General features: G+C 37.5%; 2 protein-coding genes across 2 annotated transcripts; one reads left to right on the plus strand and one right to left on the minus strand.

Moving 5' to 3' along the window:
* Positions 1-867: 867 nt before the first annotated feature.
* LOTGIDRAFT_230028 (hypothetical protein) lies at positions 868-7142 on the minus strand. The gene is made up of 10 exons (XM_009046234.1): positions 6979-7142; positions 4839-4862; positions 4206-4367; positions 3745-3954; positions 3233-3387; positions 2794-2906; positions 2482-2582; positions 2168-2261; positions 1766-1861; positions 868-1598 (listed from the first exon to the last, which is right to left on the minus strand). Exons 1-10 carry the CDS (start codon positions 7090-7092, stop codon positions 1441-1443), a joined length of 1227 nt encoding a protein of 408 aa, XP_009044482.1. The 5' UTR covers positions 7093-7142; the 3' UTR covers positions 868-1440.
* A 1678-nt stretch (positions 7143-8820) lies between these two features.
* On the plus strand, positions 8821-13039 carry LOTGIDRAFT_230029 (hypothetical protein). The gene is made up of 7 exons (XM_009046235.1): positions 8821-9094; positions 9477-9516; positions 9752-9811; positions 10101-11842; positions 11995-12088; positions 12232-12396; positions 12721-13039. The coding sequence occupies exons 1-7, from the start codon at positions 9052-9054 to the stop codon at positions 12809-12811; spliced, it is 2235 nt and encodes a 744-aa protein (XP_009044483.1). The 5' UTR covers positions 8821-9051; the 3' UTR covers positions 12812-13039.
* The last annotated feature ends 293 nt before the right edge of the window (positions 13040-13332 follow it).

A 13332-nucleotide genomic window follows, 5' to 3' on the forward strand; every position in this document is an offset into this window, starting at 1 on the left:
TTTACCTAAATAATGGAATATTCTGTGTTATCTCCCCTTATGCATAAATGATTAAATACAATCTGTGACCAAGGCCACTGATTTCATAGAGACTCGTCTCAACACACCCTAACACCAGCTTAACAGATACAAATGGCCTGGAACTTCGTGGACAGGACCGAGATATTTTAGCTATCTCGTCTTTTAATTCTTAATCTGTTTTCTATTTGTAGGATGTCGAGATGAACATATCCTCTGTGAAGTTTGGGCCAAAGGTGGAATCTGCATTAGTAATGCACGCTATATGTTACGTCATTGTCAAAAATCTTGCAAAGTCTGTGAATTTTGAACTAGGGCAGCCATTTTGATTTCATTCCCACCATTTTTATATAGTCCTTAAATTATAATTCACTTAGTTACAAATTCAAATTATGACCTCAAAATATTTTTTTTAGTGAAAATCTGCATTTTAGAGAAATTTAAAAGTCAGCATTAAACATCACAACCTTTTTAGGCAACCATGATGATTTTATGGCAGCCATTTTGAATTAGTGTCAAGGTCATAGATATACATTTGCGATATTATTTTGGTAAGAAGTTGTTTTTATCCGGCGTCATACGCTGTGAGATCTGTAAAAATCTGATTTATTTCATCCTGTGTCTTGTTTCGGTTTAGTAATTTGTTATTGTTGAGATATTTTTGATGACCTAAATTAAATTATACACGTGCAAAATAGTGTTATTCTTTGCCAAAATTGGACAGTTTTGACAGGTATAGGCTTGCAAAAATATTACTGGAACATATCTTGATGTTGAATATAGGCATTTGCAATAATCAACTTGTCCAGGACTGACTAAACTTCAAAGGAAAGATAACTTCTCATATCTCAAGATTTAATTAGTTTAATCCTCCAATTATTTACAGTCCATATTGAAAGACATTATCGGTAGAAATATATTTACACAATAGAAAATAAATAGATGTGTTATTTACATACTGACCTATTTACAATGCACCTGCATATTCTAATTATGTACATGTGCATATATTGATATATTATACTGGTATATATTGTAATCTGCACGTGCATATATTGATTTTCTTGTCCCATTTTGATTTAAATGCTCAAATTGCAACCAAAATTCTTATAAAAAAAAAATATAAGCCAGTCCTTTTCAATAATCAGAAAAAAACAAAAAAGAAATTGTTACAAATGATGCTAATAAGCCAACCTAGAAGATGTGAAGGGCAGGGCGTATAAGACTTCCCCCCTTTTAAAAGCACTTCATAAGATGCCATATCAAAACAGCGTGTAGCTTAATGGACGTACATGTACAAAATATAGTTTCGATACGAAAGTTTTAACAGAAACTGGCCATCCCCGAGAGTTTAAAAGACGCATTTTACATTTACTATGTACTACATATACACAAATGACAAAACACTTTATATGAGCCTCTTTAGCTCCAATCCGTAGGAGGGTATCCTTTAAAAGCCACATTGAACACCACAGCGCCACCTACCAACGCAAAAAACATAAAACATGCCATCCATCCGGAATTCTGTTGCCATGGATATCGTTGAATATCTCTTAGAAACGGTTTCGCCAAAAAGAAACCTAAAATGGAAATGGAAACACAAATATATTTGAATCAAATCTTTGCTATTACCGTACTTTCAGAGCGCCAGGTAAACTTTCGAGTTGCTCCATTTGACCCCGTGATCGCAAGTGTAACTACATATATCTCACAAGGGGAGACAATCTTAGTATCCATGTCATCTTACCTGCTAAGATTCCACCACCGTGGGCACATAATCCAACTTTATAAGGATCATCTAGATAGAATCTTCTGTACACAGCTAGCCCGATATCCACAGCGGCTGGAAGAGGAAATACAGAGATTTAGAAGTAACACATGAATTGCTCTTTATTTTTAAGGGGGCGTTTTTAACGACGATGGCGTTTGTTATGAAATTGCTATAATTTCTGGATAGAAGTACATTTCGGTTTTAGATGAAATACCCTGGCCTTTTTCAATTTTCTATGTAAAGGTCTGCGCGGAAATAGCTTTATCTGCGCCTCCAGTTCGTTTTTACTTCACTACAGACGAACCTGACGTCGTAATTTCAATCTTCTAAGATATCTTAAACAGATAGTAAAAAGCAAAGCATTAAAAACAACCTTACCAATTAATATGATGAGTATAATTCTTAAAGGAAGATTACACAAACATTTCATTGCAGAACTTCCGGTTGAGTCTTTCTTTAATTCGCTCCAATTCTAAAAATAACATAAAAAAAAAACACGGCCCTTTATTAATAAGTTGTACAAAAAAGAGGGTCAAATGTGTTGGATAGTACATCAGTATTCTTCGAAGAGTTAGTAATGAGAATACGATGATTGATTTGATTGCTAGTGTAAAATGGTGGCTCGCTCTTGACTTCCCATCCAGAGAAAAACCCGACAAGTTTATTTTGAGATTCATTTTGAATTTACTTACAAATATAAAGCTAAGTAAATGAGCAGTCATGATGGCGTATATTCCACCGCTTCCACCCAACATCACAACATAATGGTCGGAAATTGACTGTAACAACGACCCTGAAATATTCAGAAAATAACATTTTCATATACTTAACTTAACTAAATAAACAAAAAGGAATTGCTGAGGATCCGAAACGCAAAACGTTACTCGAAATTCAAAAGTTTGGCAATATCATCCAATCCCTATTGAAGCTAATGACACTTTTAAATGAATGCCCCCCCCCCCCCCCTCCCCCATTTGTTATTGTGATAACAATCAACAGCATACCTGTTATTGCCCCCATAAAATATACAATCATCAATCTCCAAAACTTGAACACAATTTCTAGGGGAATGCCGAAAATTAGTTGAAAAACTAAGGTAAATATTAAATGCATGTACCTGAAAGACACAAAAGAAAAAAATTGATTAATAGGTTATAAATTAGATAGTTTTACCAGACCACCCCATCAAAAGCCCCTCAGGAGAAATCAAGCCCCACCCCACAGGTTAAAAGCCACCTACCCTAGATGTTGACACAGATAATAAATAAATTTCCAATCCAACACATTAACATCAAGCCCCACCCCACAGACTAAAAGTAACATACCCTTGATGGTAAAATATATAAAAAAATCCCCCAGCTTAATAACGTCGGAGAACCGTTCTCACCCGACAGTGTCCCTGAGTAACATCGAGCCTCACCCCACAGATTTAAAGCTACTTACCCCTGGTGATAAAATATATAGGTGACAAACCGCCAAGCCTCGTATCGTCGAGTCGGTTTATAAATTAAAGTTGAGTTGATATCAAAGCCTTCTAAAGCTGTTGTGGGGATCCCATCTTTATCAAGCTCGAAGGCTGTTACACAAAATAACACAATCTGAAACACACGTAATAGAAGTGTGATTAAACATGAGAAGAGTTGAAATATTAACGTGACGTCATGTGTGCGGTTACCTTCGAACAATTATTTGTGGTCGTGTGTTTTAATATCAATTTCATTCATTCATTCATTCATTCGTTCGTTCGTTCGTTCGTTCGTTCGTTCGTTCGTTCGTTCGTTCGTTCGTTCGTTCGTTCGTTCGTTCGTACGTACGTTCGTTCGTTCGTTCGTTCGTTCCTTCCTTCCTTCCTTCCTTCCTTCCTTCCTTCCATCCTTCCTTCATTCATTCATCCATCCATCCATTAATTCATTCATTCATTCATTCAGTCTTTCATTGAGCTATTCAAAACGTACCTGCACAATTGACAGTGAAATCATAAAAAATGGTGGCGGGCAGCATCTGTATTTGTATAAATATTCACCAAGTTCTATATTCGGAATGGTATTTTTACATAAATAATATAATGTCCCCTCGGACCGTGCCCTTGTTTTACTCTCCGACACCCTGGAGCCAACCCCTATAGAGCTACCACCAGTCGACTTCAATCTCTTTTCACCAAGCACCTGTCAATATAGAAATAGAAGGGACGTTACTCCAATTATGTCCGGTTTGCAATGTCGCAATGCACGGGAAATTCGTTAAACCGCACAATTTTATCAGGCGTGTAAATGTGCGGATAAAAAGGGCTCCACTGTATTTATTTGTGAAATAAAAAGTAATATTCAGTTATTAAAAAGAAAGAAGGTGAAATATAGGGAGTTCAATGAAGATTTTAGGCGCCCGAATTATGCCCCTAAGAACGCAATATACTTACAATGGAAGTAAATTCATCGTAGCTGATGGCTTGTCCTGGATTAAAATCTGCTAAATCCAAGAGATCGTGAACTTTATCCGGTGGTAGCATTCGTCTGTACCAACGGTTCTCCAGAAGACGTCGCAGATCATGAAGAGCGATCCGTTCTCCACCATAGACAAACTGAAACGAAAGATATTTTTAGTGATTTGATTAAAATACAGCTCTAGATATCCTGACTTGGTATTTTACTTGTTAATTCACTGTCCACCATCTTGAATTGAATACACAATTTCGCAGACGTTAATGGCCGCCATCAAAAGGGTAGGATTAACTTACGGTGAGAAGAAGGAAGAGGCCTCACGCCCACTCGACTGAATTGTGGGACTGTGGGGGACACAGGGTCGTTGTAGAACATCCGGTAATGTCTTGCTGGGTTCATCTTTGTATAGACACCAAACATTATACCAAGTTTATTTTTTTACGTTTCCAGAAACTAGCCATCCAAAGATTGATTTAGGTAACTCGAATAAAAAATGAGTTTTTCTCATGTCTTGCTCTAAATGTAACGATATCTCATCCGTATATAACGTAAGAGGAAAAGGAAAGGGCCAGATTTTGTCGACGTAACTCGGGATTAACCCTGTTGCTTACCTGTTGGAAAACTGGTCTGAAATTCTGCAAAAGAAAACAACATAATCGATTAATATTTCTACAGGGCGGTCGTGGTAAGGTGGTAGCCTTTTTGGGGAGCTGTGTCAGTCATTTTCCTATGTGGGACTATTCCTTTAAACGAACCCATGACCCCAAGAAGGTCAATACCATTCACCCAAGCTTAAACTCCAAAACAACTTTGTCAAATCGTAGGAAAATATGTTTTTATCGCAATTTGACAGTGGGTTTGTATAGTACAATATATAATGAATACAATTTTTATTCATATTCTATCACACGTCGTCTCACATCGTCAAACACAGCTTATAAATATTGACAAAAAACATAATTTTCACAATTGCAGGGCGTAAGACCTAGTTCGCGTGGGAGGTGGGGGAGGGGGGGGGGGGGGTGAGAGGTGGGATGAGGGTAGTATCGGAGGTATCAAGCACTCGACTAGAACGGCACTGACAGTTCACCGACTGACACAAAATATTGTGTAAAATGTTAAAAATGATGCAAGGTTATCACATATTCATTTTTCTTTTTTTAATTTAACTGTTCATTATGAAACACTACCTCACTTCTGATTGATATACCTTCTCTTATTAATTGTTTATTTCCCTCTGTCAAATTATTGCCAATATTTTATTTTGGATTTTGTGGATTTGTGGTTTTGCGATTCGGATCCATTGTAGGTGTACTTCATTATTGAAAAGTTGTCAATAGCAGGGAGTGTCGTAACTTGACTCAATTGTATTAAATATTTCCCAATAAAACCACGCCAGTGATAAATGATAAACGCTCTAAAAAATTTAATGTCATATTTTTAATAATTTAAAATCATAAAATTAAATGAAGGATACATTTGGTTACAAAATATCTATTATATTTAGATATTTTTCAAAACCGTATTCATTTGATCAAAGTTACATACTATTGGTTTATCGGCGAATTGAATATGACGTCATTGTCAAGGCGTTATTTACATTGTCACAGTTATCATTTGTTATTATAAGACGTCAGCTAATGTTGATAACGTCATATAAATGACGACGCAATTAATTGAATTGCAGGAGAACCATAGGCCGCACATCATTTCTTAAAAGTGACACCAACGGCTGGAATTTAGCTTTATCAGTGTGGAAAATGATATTTAGATGACTTCATTCATATTAATTTTGAATTTATCACTTTCAGAGAATCCACACTAATAATGTTTGAGTCTATTCGGTATTTAGGTTGTCTTTTGGACAGAGAGTTCACAAGCTAATATTTTTAAAATTGGTATTCATTCCACATAACTTGGCAATAAAAGTTAACGTTGATTATTGAGAGTACAGTAGGCCTATGTTTTATTATAATGTCTATTTGGTATATTGATATAAAAGTATTAAGTATGTAAAGATTATTGAAAGGACAGTAGACCTAAAAAAAATTTATAATATTTATTTTGAAACTTGAAACTGGACTATTATATCACCCCGTTCTATTATCACCAAAAACATTATTGTCAAAAACTAGGTGAATATTTCCCACAAGATAATTTTCACTGACTGTGATAATCCCAGCCGTGGGAAATTTCATTTTATGAATTGTACATAAACCTTACACCATTCTTGTTTTTTTAAAAGGTTATATTAATTTCTATACATCGGTCTACTTAGAAATACTACAGAAATTTCAAATTTATATGACTCAAGCAAATAACGGACCCCCCCCCCCCCCCAAAAAAAAATTCACTCCCTCCCTGGTCGCCCCTTCACTAACACTCAACTTCCTTACAAATCTTTTCAAAGAACTCAAAGCAAAGACCACCCACCTAATATACCCAATCCCTGGGCAAAAACACGAAGAAAAGATCATCCCCTATACACACAATCCTTTCCGTCCCCTCCCTACGAATGTCTCTATTACCCCACCCCCCAGAGACCACACAAACACAAAAACAAATAATCAGCACCATCATCCTCCCACCACGGGACCACACATTCTACCCCATACTTTTCTAACATCCATTTACATTTTACAAGAGTAGGACGTAAAACTCCATTCATTTCGTTTCATTTTAAATTTAACAAGACCACCCACCTGGGCCTCACCCCACAGAAAACCTAAAAAAATAAACAAAGGGTCTTACCTCTTCTAAATCTACCCTCAGCTCCATATTGGGGTCCTTATATTCGTCTCGGTACAGAGCAGCAGTTCCCACAGCGGCTGGTGGATAGTGCCTTGAAGACCACGTCGAGAACATTTCAAAATTTGAATACAAAAGTCTTTTACAATTTTCTATGTACACAAGCAACCCGACTTGTAAGAGATTTTGAAGAAATTCAAACAGTAGTTTTTATTCAAAGTTCAATCCAACTGTTTCTCATCCAAGTCTTTTGTGTAGTCTGGTACTGGAAACATTACAGTCAAGAGAGAGAATATCTCTGACGCAAGTAACCGCCATCTTTTGTCCAATTTAGCGAGGTAGCGTTGAAGACCTTATCGAGCTACACTTTGAAGCTTTATAAAAGAGTTTTTTTCATCGAAGGGCGCAGTCAGTAAGGTCTCTTAATGGCCGTAAGCTCGGAGCTCTTCAATTTCCAATTTTCCAAAAATGGCGGCTAAAAGCGTTTAAGACATCAACAAGCCATATTACTGCATGCAGTCATATAGTAGAAGTTGTATTCACTTTAATTCACTTGTAATGCATTTTCACCACCGTTAATTCAGTTCTCCTTGTACAATTTCCAAAAATGACTGCCAGTAGCATTCGAGACTTGATCTAGCTCATCTCTGAAGTCGTACGTGTTATATTCATTGAAGGGCGCAGTCAGAGCGGTAATGTTTTGTCAAGAAAAGTACAATAATAAAGGGCGGGTCCTCCAAGCCTATACTATATTGGTCTAATCATTTATTATTCATTCAACTAACCAGACCTATTTTCTTTTCATAAAGCAATGACTTAAAGCGACACCTCATTGAGTTAGCGAGTCTACGTCATTTTGTTTTAACGACAACATGGGCGAGCGGAGTATGAGAGAATAGGACATGGACTGGAGTTTTACGTCCTATTTTTTCAAGGCATCAATCAATAACGATAACATGAGTAGGGAAATTAAAAATGGAGTTCTTACGTTCCATCCACTCTAATTTCTTTCTTAAGAGGAGGAATTCCCCATACCAGAAGCGGAAATAAAATAAAATATTTTCGAGGTTTCAAAAGATTCCTACAGACCTGTATAATCTCTGTTAGCTAACAAAAACAATTTCAATCGCTTGAAGTAACATACATTTGAGAAAACCCTGTTTTGACAATACGTATTGAGTAATTTGTTTGCACAACCTTAAATGCCAGGGTCACTTTAACTTATCCATTTTCTAAATAAACAGAAAATTGCTGCGGCGAGTAAAGGGAGATGATTTCAAGGCCAACGGTTTTATTGATTTTAGTAATAATATGTTAAGGGGCAGTCTGATTTTATTTTTTTATTTTTTCGTAGGTTTGGAAGTTAAGTGCACAAAACTTTACACCAAAATACAGAGGAATGTACAGCATGCAGGCCTCACCGCTCAATTATTTCGAAAATATCAAAAATTGTTGGCTCCTAATCCCAAGGATTAGAATAGTGGCGGCGCCATTAGGGGATGAATCCTACCCCTGTGGTTGCTCCCACATTTAATCAGTCTGCCCTCTTAAATCAATTAAAAGCGTTGGCCTTGAAATTACCCCCCTTTACTACCTAAACTCCCGTCTCGGAGGCTATCCCTGCAACTTGATTAGAAATGTGGATATTAACATTGGCAACAGTAAAGAATTGCCTAACTCAACATTTTTTCAGTAAGTCATTGACATCTCTTTCCCTGTTAAATCACAAAATTCAACCTTACAATCATTAATGCAAATGTTTTATTGGTCTAAGTCCAGAAGAATTATGTCCCTTGTTACTCTTCAAAAGGGAGGTAAAATAAGAACAAATTTTAATGGCGGGAATTTGAAAAACGTAAACAAATCAACGTCAAAGCTGAAGCGAACATTTTTAATAAGCCGTGAGCTTAAAAATAGATAAAGAACCTTAAGCCTAAAGGGCAACAAGTTTCAACAGCTAGTTAGAGAAGCCTAGACAGAACTGCCTGGAGCCCTAAAAAGGCAAAGCACAACGAACGTCGACTAAGCAGGCAAAACTGCGATTGAGAAAGTCAGGCTCGGGATCACTAAAAAAGAATGAGAGGACGAAAGAGAAAGCAAAGCGTAAAGGCGGAGGAAGGTAGGCATCTATTTTGTTTAGTAGTCCCATTAGATCATTCTGGATTTTGGTGTAAGCCGACCCGGTCCTAGGGCCGATAATCGAATGTAAAGCATTGGCCACGGAATCTAAATTCTTTTTTTTACCAATTCGAACCCACTGCACCTAACTGCAGAATGCATTCATACTCGCTGTCGACTAAGCTCTTCCTTTTCCACGATGTTGGATTAAACATACATACGCTTTATCTGTGAATTTCTTAAAAATTTAATAGTAGTCTGATGGACCAATGTATAAACTCTTAATCTGGAGTTGCTTCCCTTTGACCATTTGTTATGCAAGTGCCGGTGATTTTTGAAAGTTGATTATTTTGACTTTTCCTTTATTTTCCATGAATTTTAAGAACCCAAAGAGGAAACAACAGATGTTCAAGAATCGCAAAGGTGGGCCATTATCTTTTTTACCCGGACATTATTCATCGTATTTTAACCTTGAGATTGATGTCACCAGACAGGGAGTTGTTGACTCTTTTTTAATGGAATTGTCGTATCGCAGGAACCACAGACACCATACTGAAAACTAGAATAGTGCAGATTGATGGTATCAATGTCCCTGATAAAAGTGATACATATAAAAGTTTAGAAAACCTATTACAATCCCTTAATCTCCTATTTTCAGCACCAAAATTGTTCCAAGTTTCGGTAAAAGGAAGAAAGTTTCCAATGTGAAAACGAAAAGGTAAGGGAATCTTACTGGATCCGAGTGAAAAAGAAGTTGCAATTGCAAACACACTGTAAGTAAAATAAATGAATGTAAAAAAGGCGAGTTTGAAATCGTTTTTATACATGTTGATCATCTTTCAACATTTTTTATTAAAAGAATTCAAAGTATGGAGAACCAAGTCGAATGGGCCAAAACACTCAAGGACGAACCCATTGAAATTCATAAAAATCGTTTGTTATAACTCTGGGATAAAGCGGCGGATGGCATCCATTTTTTCTAAATAATTCAATCTTTGTATTTTCAGTGCCAAAACCGATGTCTTGGAACCAAGTACACAAACGACTGTAGAAGTCCATAGAGAAGAGTCTGAACCAGCAGGGGTACCACAGCAAGCTAGCTCCAAAGAAAATAAGAATGAATCTACAAAAGCCTTCCACGGTACAAATGATATTGAAGGTGAATCAAACCCAGGGATCTCATCAGACGCAAAAGGCCTAAACGACCAAGGAATTGAAAATTCGTCAAATGAGTCCAAAAGACATGGAGGAACCGAAAAAGAAGCGATGATAGTTCCTGAAAATGATGCAGCTAAAATTCAGGCAGTCCTTAAAACAAAAGAAAGGGAAATTGTTCAGATACCAAGCTCAAGTCAGACGTCTGTTCCAGTCAGGAATATTCGCTCACTTCAATTTGATCCTTCTGGCGATGCTAAACCTTATGCAATCATCACGAAAGACACCCAAAACAGAACGGAAATCTTTGATGAAAATAATATGCTCACAAGTAAAGAAGACACAAATGAACAGCCCCAAAAGTCTGTGGTAAATAGCACTACAACATCGACTGAGTTGCAAAAGAATGCTAATGAAAACGCAGACGTAGCAGTCTTTATAAAAACAGCTCCGACCAAATTCGACATCCCTGATGAAATTGGAGCAATCGTAACAAATACAGCTCCGACCAATGACCATAGCACTAATGAAAACGCAGTCGCAACAAACACAGCTCAGACCAAAGTCGATGGAGCTGATGAAAACGCAGTAAAAACAAATGCTGCTCCGACTAAATACCACGCCGACCAATCTGATGCGTCTCCGACCTTAAGAGATCTGTCGTACGACGAAGAGAGTCAAGAAAGCGTCGTCGAAATCCACAAATTGCTGGATTATCATTTCGAAAATTTCCCAAAATTAGCAGACACCAAACCGCCACTTTTCGGATTCACCAACGACTGTGCAGACGCGAGTTCAGGCTTCATTCAAAATAGAATCGTCCAGAATAAGATCTTAGAGTCTGATGAGTCATCAAATTCTCATATAACAGACGACAAATGTTTGGATGTCGGTAAGGAATCTACAAAAGAGACAGCAGCCGACACTACAGCGGAGTTGCAGAAGCCAAACGAATTGAAAAAGGGAAAAGTTCAATGCTCCAAAGACCGTCCATGCCAAACAGCTTCAGCTTTACCTACTACTCCAGAGTCGTTCTTGCCCCCCACTCAAGGATTTGGTATCCATGGAATAGACTTCCCGATCGCTGCCACCCAGAATTTCAACATCTCCTACTCGCCGCTGATGTCCATCTCTCCGGATAGCTCCAATCCAGACTCTCCCTCGTCATTTCCGGACAAAGATGCTCCTATGGGGCCTACCCTTTGCTCCCATTCCGTTCAAGAGACACACGAAACTCTTTTAAATGTAAAGTCGAATATTGGGTTGGAATCACAAAGCAATATTACTCTTCAAAACCAGGAAAATGCAGTAAATCCGAAAATAGAGTCAGTGAATCGGAGCAGCTTAGACGGCATGGATAATGTGAGACAACCTTCGAGAAACGACGAGATCAAGACCGACACTACCAGAAATTCAGCCACTCCCGATGAACAACGTTTCTCTGATAAACAAGAGATGCCTCTATCCGAAAGTTCCTCTGAGACAAAGCTGCAGATGTCTTTTCCCATTCGACCATCAACATCCAAGAACGACATGTTGAAACAGGTCTATCTCGTCCAAAACAAGGATCATTCATCTGTGGATAATTCCTTTGGTAAGATCTGGGCCCCCCTTTTTGTTGTTTAGCTATGGATCTCATTTCACGAGCGCACTAATTCCAGAAATGAAACTTCGGTCAAGGTGTAAGAGAAAGTCTATCTTAATGAATATTGCATTCCTAACCAAGATGTTTGGGTTTTGTTTCAGAGGACGAAGTCATAAATATGGAAGACGATTTTGGAGTATCTGATTCTCAGATGTGTGCAATAGATTATGAAGAACCAATGGCTATGGACTATAGGTATGTTTCGGTGGGGACAGGGTTATGGGGTACATTGACTAGTATGTATGGATTTTTTTATTTCTGGGACCTATTTAAAAAAAACTGAACTTTTAATTTTTTTTTTTTCAATTTTTAGTTTTTATTGTATCTCTTCATTCCAGTTGTCAACAAAAATCCTTACCCCACAGAGCAACTCCACCCAGTGGGGCAACCACACTACAGGGAGCTACCCCTCTTCCGGGGCCATCCACATCACATGTCAGTCGACCGGATCAAGAAGGTCACAACATAATGCAGGGTTTAATTAAAGATATCTCCGGGCTCAAGTAAGTTGTTGTCGCTTGGAATCTTTTTTTGGTGCAGATATCCTGAAATTGATCTCGAGGCCACAGCTAATTTTTAATTACATGTCCATTTTGAGCCCCTCGGTAACATTATCGTGTAAATCAAGAATTTTGAATCTCTGCCATTAAGAGTCCCCCAAGGACACCATTGTGTGAATAGTTTCGGGGAACAGAGCAAGAATTTTGAATCTCACAGCCTCTTGGAGACTTTCTGTAAATGGCCTTAGGGGAGCGGATCTAAAATCTAGAATCCTGTTCATTCAGGGCCGCTCGGGGAATTATCACAAATTGTGATTATATTTTCAGTAAAATGCTTATGAAAACCAAACGCGAAATGGAGGCTTTCAGACGGAATCGAGGTTTTACTCCGTTACAAAATAGAAATTGGCAACAATGAAGAAATTCCAGATGAAAATTTGTCTGTGTTTTTCAAACAGAAGTGTGGAATTGTACTGTAGAAACAGAACAGTGGTTCCAAGTTTACAGGTACCAAAAAAGAACCTCAGAGGGTACTAAAGTAACACTTATCGTTCAATTTCTCACAGAATCAATGTTTTTGTTATTTATGTATTTAATTATGTTTTAATGTAATTGTTACATTTATTATAAATTATTGAGACAGTCAGTGTTTTACTTTCTCTAGAAAAGGAGAAATGGGTCCTGTGTGCTTGGAGACGAATTTGGATCCGATTCTCCCTCTCATAGCTGTTCCTACAATTGATTCTCTATTCCTACCTGAAAATGCATAGTCTCACTCCAAAGTTCTTCATATAGTCACCATGAATTTAATGAGAAATGTCAGCTCAAGTTTTCAATTTTGCTAACAGTAGTTTTTATAGGGGAACCTATGCCAATTTCCCCAGCCCCACCCAGTAATAGATCAACAACAGCATTTTATGTACATTTTTATTTACAGAT

This window comes from Lottia gigantea, assembly GCF_000327385.1.
Source record: "Lottia gigantea unplaced genomic scaffold LOTGIsca_10, whole genome shotgun sequence".
Classification (NCBI taxonomy): domain Eukaryota; kingdom Metazoa; phylum Mollusca; class Gastropoda; family Lottiidae; genus Lottia; species Lottia gigantea.

What these genes read in the sequence shown, in the direction of transcription:
- LOTGIDRAFT_230029 (XM_009046235.1), top strand. Translation starts at nt 9,052, where the DNA reads ATGAGAGGACGAAAGAGAAAGCAAAGCGTAAAGGCGGAGGAAG. An exon ending in AAGCGTAAAGGCGGAGGAAG is followed by an intron (nt 9,095 to 9,476) that starts GTAGGCATCTAT and finishes ATGAATTTTAAG; the next exon opens with AACCCAAAGAGGAAACAACA. An exon ending in TCCAATGTGAAAACGAAAAG is followed by an intron (nt 9,812 to 10,100) that starts GTAAGGGAATCT and finishes TTGTATTTTCAG; the next exon opens with TGCCAAAACCGATGTCTTGG.
- LOTGIDRAFT_230028 (XM_009046234.1), bottom strand. Translation starts at nt 7,092, where the DNA reads ATGTTCTCGACGTGGTCTTCAAGGCACTATCCACCAGCCGCTGTGGGA. An exon ending in ACGATGAATTTACTTCCATT is followed by an intron (nt 3,955 to 4,205) that starts GTAAGTATATTG and finishes CTATATTGACAG; the next exon opens with GTGCTTGGTGAAAAGAGATT. An exon ending in TATACTCATCATATTAATTG is followed by an intron (nt 1,862 to 2,167) that starts GTAAGGTTGTTT and finishes TTCCTCTTCCAG; the next exon opens with CCGCTGTGGATATCGGGCTA.